The 8,717-nt window shown below is 58.8% G+C and overlaps 3 protein-coding genes across 4 annotated transcripts in view; all 3 read right to left on the minus strand.

Moving 5' to 3' along the window:
• The window catches only part of ABB37_09299 (putative serine-threonine protein phosphatase), a gene marked incomplete at its 3' end in the record, with an annotated part of 13,340 nt that extends 13,221 nt beyond the window's left edge, over nt 1-119 (minus strand). The window contains exon 1 of the mRNA XM_015808695.1: nt 1-119. This exon is cut by the window's left edge and continues 13,221 nt beyond it.
• An 826-nt stretch (nt 120-945) lies between these two features.
• On the minus strand, nt 946-2,804 carry ABB37_09300 (hypothetical protein; the record flags this gene model as incomplete). Its single annotated transcript, XM_015808696.1, has 1 exon — nt 946-2,804. The coding sequence occupies exon 1, from the start codon at nt 2,410-2,412 to the stop codon at nt 946-948; it is 1,467 nt and encodes a 488-aa protein (XP_015652747.1). The 5' UTR covers nt 2,413-2,804.
• A 1,316-nt stretch (nt 2,805-4,120) lies between these two features.
• Nucleotides 4,121-7,973, minus strand: ABB37_09301 (putative mitochondrial vacuolar-type Ca2 -ATPase; the record flags this gene model as incomplete). 2 transcript variants are annotated; one of them, XM_015808698.1, is made up of 1 exon in its annotated part: nt 4,121-7,973. In XM_015808698.1, the coding sequence occupies exon 1, from the start codon at nt 7,490-7,492 to the stop codon at nt 4,121-4,123; it is 3,372 nt and encodes a 1,123-aa protein (XP_015652749.1). In that variant the 5' UTR covers nt 7,493-7,973. The 2 variants fall into 2 exon arrangements, with proteins under 2 accessions (XP_015652749.1, XP_015652748.1); XM_015808697.1 differs by having other exon boundaries at nt 4,121-7,779.
• Between the last annotated feature and the right edge of the window lie 744 nt (nt 7,974-8,717).

Raw genomic sequence — 8,717 nt, forward strand, 5'->3', positions numbered from 1 at the left:
AGCAGTTGTGTGTCTGCGTGTGTCTGTAAGGTAAGAGAGGGGGGGGAAGGGAAGTGTCCTCAACGTGTAGTGGGAACGCCACTGCACCCCGTTCTCTTTCGGTGTGTTTCGCTTTACACTGGAAGCGAAGCTCACGGCAGGCCGTTGCGCATGCGCGAGGGGGGGGGGAGGGCAGAAGGAAGGAGCAGAGAAGAGAGAAGAAATCGTAGTGGACTGCGTGAGACCGAAAAGGGTTCGAGAAGAACAGCATCGTAGAGGGTACGCGTCAACGAGGACGAGTCCCACCCATCCCACCCCACCCCCTCCTTTGCTTTGGGCGGCGATGTTTGACGGATGCCCCAATACCACGCTCTGCGTGCCTTCCCATTCATCGAGGGATTCTTTTTGTAAGTGCAGCCTGACCGAGAGCCGCCGCTTGTTGGAATGATCGCCTTCGCCGTGCGGCTCACATCCTTTCTTATTTCTGCTGCTGTTGTTCGAACCGTATTAAAGACGACATAATTATGAATTAAAGATATATATATATACTAGTTTTTTGTTGTCTTCATCGGTGGTCTCAAAAGTCCGCCCCTTCGACCCCCGTTCCTTCCCTTTCCTTTCCTTTCAGTTTTTCTTCTCCCACGCGTGCCACTGACCCGCCGCGATGGACACCGTTTGCCAGAACAAAAACAAAGAAAGACAGAGGAGAAGGCCGTAATGCGCTGGCATCAAAGGAATTCTCGCGCGCACGCTTCTGGATCCACCGCAGTAAGGGAAGCGTACGAGTAAAGACATGTCTTCGTTTACTTTGTTTTGTGTTTCGCCTATTTGTAATAACCGCCTTAGCAAAAAAGCGCATGCGGACCTCGGCGATCCAGCGTTGTCTCTTCGCCGCCGCCGCCGCCGATTGGCAGCCGCGGCTTCGTGAACACATGAGAAAAACAAGGAGTGGTGTGGCCGCCCAACTTAGTGAAGGTGGCCGTGGCCGTGGCCATGATCTGCACCGTCGCCCTCCTCCTCGTCGTTACCGCAGACCCCGCAGCAGGGGCAGAAGTTGAGCCGCTGACGCTCCTTCAGCGTGTACTCATCCCACGGCTCCTCGCCGCCGTCCAGCAGGGCCTTCAGCGGCACCGGCACCGTCTCGACGGTCCCCACGCAGGCGCTGGCTTCGCCGATGGATGCGTACTCCGCCGCCTTGCGTGCGTCCAGTTCGTGGGCCGCACCGCACTCGCCGGAAGTGTCAAGACCGAGGTGATCGCCGTAGAACACCACGACGCCGGCGGGCGCCGCTGATGAGGGAGACGACGACGACGATGGCGATGGCGCCATCAGCGCACGCAGGCACGCGGTCATCGCCTCCGGTGCGCTGCCCACCATTGCAATCGGCGGAGATTGCGCGGCAGACGATTTGCTGCCCAGTTCGCCCGCCATGGCGTGGCGGACCGCGGTGATGTGCTCGCCGATAAAGTCCACCGCTTCTACAAACGCGTTTGCTATCGTCGGAGGGGCAGCCGCACCAGCCGCAGCATTTTCCGCTGCACGGGTGTACGTTGGGACAGCAGCGTAGGGCAGCCGCACGACCACCGCGCGGCATCGCAGCAGCACGCTGTTCGGCTGCATCGCGGCGAAGGCGGTGCACCATGCGATGTTCACCATGGCCTTTCCGCCTGCGACCGACACCGGCAAGTCGCGCAGGTCTAGCACCACCACCACCGCACCGCCGTCATCAGAAGCGACGGCGACTGGGTGTGCCTCCTTCTGAATCTTGGTGAAGGTCTCCTCCGGCAGCGCCGCGGCGGCGTAGTAGTGCGGGCAGACGACCACCTGATGACTACCGGTGCGGCCAGACGCGAGTTCAAAGTCGTCCGTCGTCGCCCGCAGCGACGCAAGAGGACTCAACTCCACGGTGCCGGCGGTCTCGGCGAGGCGGCGCAGCTCATCCTCCACGGTCACCGCCAGGGCCGTCGCCGCAGCACTCTCGCACGGCGCCTCCGTCCACGGCAGCAGCGGCACCTCGTCGTAGAGGATGTCATACAGGTTCCACGTCTCCTTCCACACCATGCGCGCCACCTCGCTGTCTAGAAAGCTCACCGGCGAGGCGGCATCCGCCTCCGCGGCGGCCACTCTCGCCTGCGCCTCCGTCAGCGCTGCGGCGTGGATGCCAACGGGAAAAAGCGCAAACCGAAACGGACGCATCTCGATGGTCAGCGGTACGGTGGTGGCGGCAGGGGCTGTGGACGAGGACGAAGTTCCTTCGTGGTGGGCCGCAGAAGTCGTCGCGGTCGTGGTGGTGGTGGGGGGGGGAGCGGCGATGAGGGGGTAGAAGGAGTCTGGTGGGGCAGCGGTGTGCGTGTGACGGAAGCCGCGGATGTGCATCACGGCCGCCTGCGAGTTCTCGGGGCACGCGCCCTTGCCGCGTATACGCACGAACATGACTGCCTCCTCCTGGTGATCGTCGCTTCACTCGTTGGTGTGGCGAACGCAGCTGAAAGGGGAACACGAAAAGAGAGCGAAGAGCAGCGCAGAGAGAAACGAAAACGAGCAACACGAATCGAACGCGTCGGTGTTGCTGCTTTGCCTTAAAGAAAGTATTACGAGTACTTACGAACAGTAGTAGTAGAGGTGAATTTCGTAAGCGAGCTTGATGGCGGGCGGATGTCAGGAAGAGTCGCAGCGTGGCAGCCGCTTCAGGACAGCAGAGAAAAGACAAAAAAAAAGGTATGTAAGAGGGAGGAAACAGAGGGGTAAGGATGCACCGGTAGGTAAAAACGTAAGGTTCAGAAGCAGGCTTCAACGGGAATGTATCGTACAATTTTTGGTGAGGCTACGAGGTCGCGAATGACGGCAGCACGGGAGGTAAGGAACGGAGAAAAACAAGAAAAGAAGGTAAGGAGAGGAGTAAAGAATAAGAGAGGAGACACCGCGACAGAGACGCTTGAAAAGTGAAAGCGCAGGCGGTGATGGAATGACGACGTAAGGAGGGAGGGTGAGGAGGCGTCCGCGAGTGCTTTACCCATAGAAATGACGGCTAACAAGAAGAAGTGGGTGAGCTCCAAAAGACACGCAGACGTTTCCGCTTGCCTGTGGGCGTGTTTCACCTGCAACTGATCGAACGCGTCATCCGCTGGCAACGGGGAGACGAACGGGGAAGACTCCGCCTCATGTGGTCCTGAGCGCAGCTTCCTTTTTCCCGTAAACGCAGGAAGACGGGTATTTCTCGCCACCCATGAAAAACGGAAGGAACTCTCACCAGTGTCCTTCGTCACTCGACCTTCCCCTTCCCCCCCCCCCCTTCCCTTCCTTCGGCTTCTGCAAACGGACGTATTTTTGGCATGTTTGTCTGTCTTCATTTCTACCCAATTACTCTCTTCACTACGTCGTGCGTCGTGCCGTACGTGGCAGAGACGCGTAAACACAGCGCTCCAGCAAGCGCACATCCAAAATGTAAATATATATATATATAACTATAAACTGAGAGCTGTCATCACGGACAGGCATCCATAACACCTCCTTTGCATTTTGGTTAATGGAAAGGGAAAAGAAGGTGCCATCGACATCCTCAAGAACGACCCGCAAGGACAGAAACTGCAGCACTCACTCACACACACACATACCCCGCAGATGAACGAACGCAGTTGCACCTGCTCCTATCACCGCTATATCGATATATATATAAAGCAAAGATAAACATATATATATATATATATAGAAACTGAGAACATAACTACACTGATGTTGCAAGGGAGCACGAGGGACATTTGAACTGAAAGGAGGCGCAAAATGAATAAATAAATAAAAAGTAGAGGAGGTCACTACAGAGCGGCACGATGGGGGAAATCCAACAATGAGGAGAGCATGCTAAGACGAAACACCGGCGGCACTGGAAACGAAAAGTGTGGGGTGTTGGGGGGAGAGGGGAATATATAACGTGGTAGCGCAAAGAAGAAGGGCAGTGATCCATCTGCAGAACCGCTACCGCGTCAAGCGCCGGCAGAGAAGGGAAAAGGCGTCCCTGCCGTGCTCACGAGTTGGGACCCCTCTGCCTCTCTCTCTCCCCCGGTTTTGCCTTCCCATTGCAATAAAACATTAAAACAAATCTACCTTATCTTGTCGTTTGCTTTCGCATCTCCCCACCTCCGCTTTACGCGAGGGCGACGAAGCCGCTGGTCTCCTCCAGCTTCTCCGCACGAGCGCGGCGGAACGCGCGCACCACGCGGCCGGCATTCACGTGATGCTGCCGGGCCTCACGCCACAGCGCACGCGCACGTAGACGACGCGCCTTGTCCAGGTACTCGCCTGTGCCGTAGGACGTATCGCTCTCCTGTGCCGTCGCCACCGTGATGTCGATCTTGGCGAGCATCGTCCTCGCGTCGCTGTCCAGCACCTGGGCATCGAAGGTCTTCTCATAAACGGCCTCCTTCACGGGTATGAGACGAGAGATGAAACCGGTGATCAGCACAATCACGGACACCATGAAGCAGGCAAACCACTCTTCCCCGCGCAGCGACGTGACGTTCATGAAGTCGCCGAAGGTCTCCACTGCCAGGATTTGGAAGCCGAAGCAGAAGACAAGAACCGCAATGAGAGGACGCGACCGACTCCACAGACCTTCGAACATGTTCAGCTCGTCGTACAGCTTTCGGCAGTTGAACATGTGAATCAGTGTCGATAGCACAAAGACGTTGAAGACGATGGTTTGGTGCTCCACGCCATCGAGCGGGCCGGCGCGGAACCACACGTTGCCGTACGCCTGCACCGCGAGCGTCAGCGCCAGCATGTACGCCGCAGCGGCACCAATCGTGACGTGCATGCGGCGCGAGATGAGCGGGGCCTTGCGGCTGACAGGACCACGACGCAGACAGTCCTCGCTCGGCTCCTCCGTGGCGAGGGCAAGGGCGGCAAGCGTGTCCATGATCAGGTTCACCCACAGCAGCTGCACCGTCGTCAGCGGCGAGGACGCGCCGCCCGTCATGACCGACCCGATGAAGGTCAGCGCCACAGACACGTAGTTCACCGTCAGCTGCAGCTGCAGGAACTTGCGGATGTTGTCGTTCACACACCGGCCCCACACAACGGCGCGCTGCACGGAGCGGAAGTTGTCGTCCAGCAGCACAATATCCGCGGACTTCACGGCGATATCCGTGCCGCTCCGCATCACAAAGCCCACATTCGCCAGCCGCAGCGCAGGTGCGTCGTTCGTGCCGTCGCCCGTCACCGCCACCACCTCGCCACGCACCATGAGCATCAGCACCAGCAATTGCTTGTCCAGCGGCTGCGAGCGAGCCATCACCGTCATGTGGTCCAGAACAGGCCAGAACTTCTCCATCCGCTCCTCGTCACCGTAGGCGTCGTACACAAGATTTCGGAAATCCTGACCGGTCATGGCGAGGTCGCCGCGTGAACGATTAAAAATACCGCATTCACGAGAAATGGCAAGGGCGGTATCGAGGTTGTCGCCGGTGCACATCCGCACCGTCACGCCGGCCATCTGGCACTTCTGCACCGCCTCCGCCACCTCCGGACGCAGCGGGTCGTGAATGCCGATCAGACACAGCCACACCAGCTTCTCCGTCGGCTCGTCCTCCGGGAGCTCCTTCCCGCTCAGGGTGGTGTACGCAACACCGATGGTGCGGTTAGCGTCGGTGGCAAACGTGCGGAGTTGCGCCGTAATCAAGTTACGCACGTCATCCGTCATGGGGACCTCCTCGCCCGCCTCGTTCACGTAACGGTCGCACAGCGGCAGCACGCGATCGGAGCCGCCCTTCACGTGGTGCAGCAGCGTCCCGTCCTCCTGGCGCACCACGGCGCTCATCCGCTTCCGATCGCTCGTGAAGGGGAACAGCATGAACCCGCGCTTGTGGCACGCCGCACGCATCCGCTGGTGCGGCCGCTCCTTCATGTTGTTCACGTCCGCGTCCGCCAGCATCGCGCGGTCCACAAAGTCCAGCAGCGCGTTGTCCGTCTTGTTGCCCTTGTCCGTCATCCACTGCCAGTACGGCGCAACCGCGTGCCCCTCCTTGTCCGTCGTGCTCACAACCTTCTCGCTCGAGCTGTTGATCGCAAGGCTCTCCACCAGCATCTCCCGGATGCGGGGGTTGACATCATGAAGACACGTTATGGGTTGGGGAATGTCACCTGGTTGCGCAACACGAAAGCGCTGCATGCCCACGTAGCCCTGCACCACGCTCATCCGGTTCTGCGTCAGCGTGCCCGTCTTGTCGCTGCAGATCTGTGTCGCGTTGCCCATCGTCTCGCACGCGCGCAGGCGGCGCACCTGGTTGTTGTCGTCGTGCATCTTGTTCTGCGAGTAGGCCAGCGCAATCGTGACGGCCAGCGGCAGCCCTTCCGGCACGGCCACCACCACGACCGTGACACAGAGAATGAAGTAGTCGAGGAAGTGCTTATAGCTGGCGTTGGGGCGGTGGCGGACGAGGTCGGCAATTTCAATGCACGCGAGAATCACGAAGAGCACCGCCGCGGCACTGATGCCGATGCGGCCGATCTTCTCCGCCAAATCGTCCAGGCGCTCCTGCAGAGGCGTCGGACGTGGCGCACCCGCACCGCGCGACTCCATCAGCAGCTTGCCACCGAAGGAGCGCTCGCCCACCGCACACGCCAGCATGTACGCGTCCTCCGCCGTGTTCACAACAGTGCCCGTCAGGATGATCGGCGCCTCCGCGTTCTTCTTCTTCGGGTCGTTCTCGCCCGTCACGCTGCTCTCGTCGATCACAACGCTCATGCCGCGCACGAAGAACCCGTCCACGGGCACCACAAGACCGGGCGACAGGTTCACAACGTCGCCCACAACGATCTCCGTCACGTCGACCGTCACCTCCGCACCGTCGCGGCGCACGCGGATCGGCTGCGCGGAGTTCTCCTCCGTCAGCTTGTGGAACTTCTGCTCCTTGCGGTAGTCGTTCACCGACGACACAGACGTCACGATGAAGACGGAGCACAGGATGGCGAAGCCTTCGATCCACCCAGTCTTGTAGTTCGCCCGCGTCTCCCCAGGCTCCGGCACCGTCAGCCCCAGCACGAGGGACACCAACGCCGCAGCGGCCAGCAGGCGGATCATGCTGTCTTCCCACGCACCCTTGTAAATCTCCCAGAAGGTCAGCGGGGGGTCCTCCGGCAGCGCGTTCTTGCCGAAGAAGCGACGGCGCTCCGCGGCGCTGTGGGCATCGATGCCGTCCCTCAGAGAGGTGTGGAGGGACTTGGCGATGCCCTCCACCTTACCGAGCTCTTCGTAGGACGGCATGCCCTCACTGGCACGACCGAAGATTTCCTCCAATTTACTTTGAATGCCAGTTCCGTACTCCTCTCCACCAACTGTCACGCAACAGGGACGCTGGCTGGTGCGCCGACGGACCGAGGAGGCGAGGTCCTCCTTCCGCTGTCGGTCGAACGCGTTTACATCCGCGACGGAGGTTCCGTAGGAGCGGAAGCTGCTGCTTTTGCTGCCCAGCAGCGCTGCATTGTCCGCAAAAGAGTCCTCCACCGACATCGAGTGCATCAGACGGAAAGGAGAGAGAAGGGGGAGGAGGAATGATCAAGAAAAAGAGAAAAGAAAAAAAAGGTTTTTGTTGCTGTGAACTGAGTCGGTGCTGGTGTTTTGGTTTTGGGTTTTCTCCAACAGTGATGTGACTCCACAGTCTACGGTGCGAGGTACGACGAGCGACACGCCGGCGGTGTCCACAACCCCGAATACGCACGCGAGTGTCTCTTGGCGCCCCTGCTTTTTTCTTCCTTCGAAAAACAATAAGGCGAAGCGAGCTTGAAGACGATGAACAAGAAGGACACTGCAGTTAAAGAAGAAACGAAGAAGGCAGGACAGATTCTACGGAGTATATATATTGCGGTAAGAGGCACTTTTATCTTTGGTTCCTTTCGAACCTCAATGCCCGCTTAACTGACTTTGGTGATGACACTTCAGTGTGCGTGTGCGCACGGACGGACGTCTTCATGAGAATACGATGTACGATACCTGGTGGCGCTGCAGGGGGGAAAGGAAGATCGCGTACCACGTACGTCCACAATTGGCACGAAGAGAGCGAAGAAGCAAGCAAAGAAAAGAGCGGAGCGGGGGGGGGGTAATCGGAGCAAACAAAAAGATGGTCGCGTATTTTCATACATTGCGTCACAACGAGCAGAAGAGAAGAAAACAAAGGAAGCGCATGATCTACGCTAACCGACCAATGTCGCATCGCCCTTTGTCTCCTCCAACGAACGAGAGTACGCCGTCACCGCAGGTGAAGGCAGGGGAGCGTGCGGAACGCTGCACGCCGCACTTGGTGAAGGAGGGAGGAAGGGGGGGAGGGGAGGCAGCCGCGACTGTCGCAGCACAGAGAAGTATGAACCACGTCAGCTGGAACGGTGATGCCACAAAGCGGTCAGGCGCGAAGAGAGGAACGGGGGCGGAGCGAGGGTCAGACGGCGTTGGAGACGGCCACCGCCGCCGCAGCCTCCACCAATTCTTCCCCTGTGCGTTCCCCCTCGCCGCCCTCGTCAAACACCATGCATGAAGTTTCCTTCAGCGGCATCACTATCATTATTATTATTATTATCTGCTGATGCTATTCTTTACTGAGATCTTATTTATTGTCTTCTTCACAGACACGAAGAAATCAAAACAAATCAGAAACAATCACACAGAGGGAGTCAAGACCACGCGGAGGAAGACACCGCAGAGGAAACGCCAACGAAACAGAACTTCGTGAGGCACACACGCAGGGGGGGGG

This window comes from Leptomonas pyrrhocoris (assembly GCF_001293395.1).
Source record: "Leptomonas pyrrhocoris isolate H10 chromosome Unknown, whole genome shotgun sequence".
NCBI classification, from domain to species: domain Eukaryota; phylum Euglenozoa; class Kinetoplastea; order Trypanosomatida; family Trypanosomatidae; genus Leptomonas; species Leptomonas pyrrhocoris.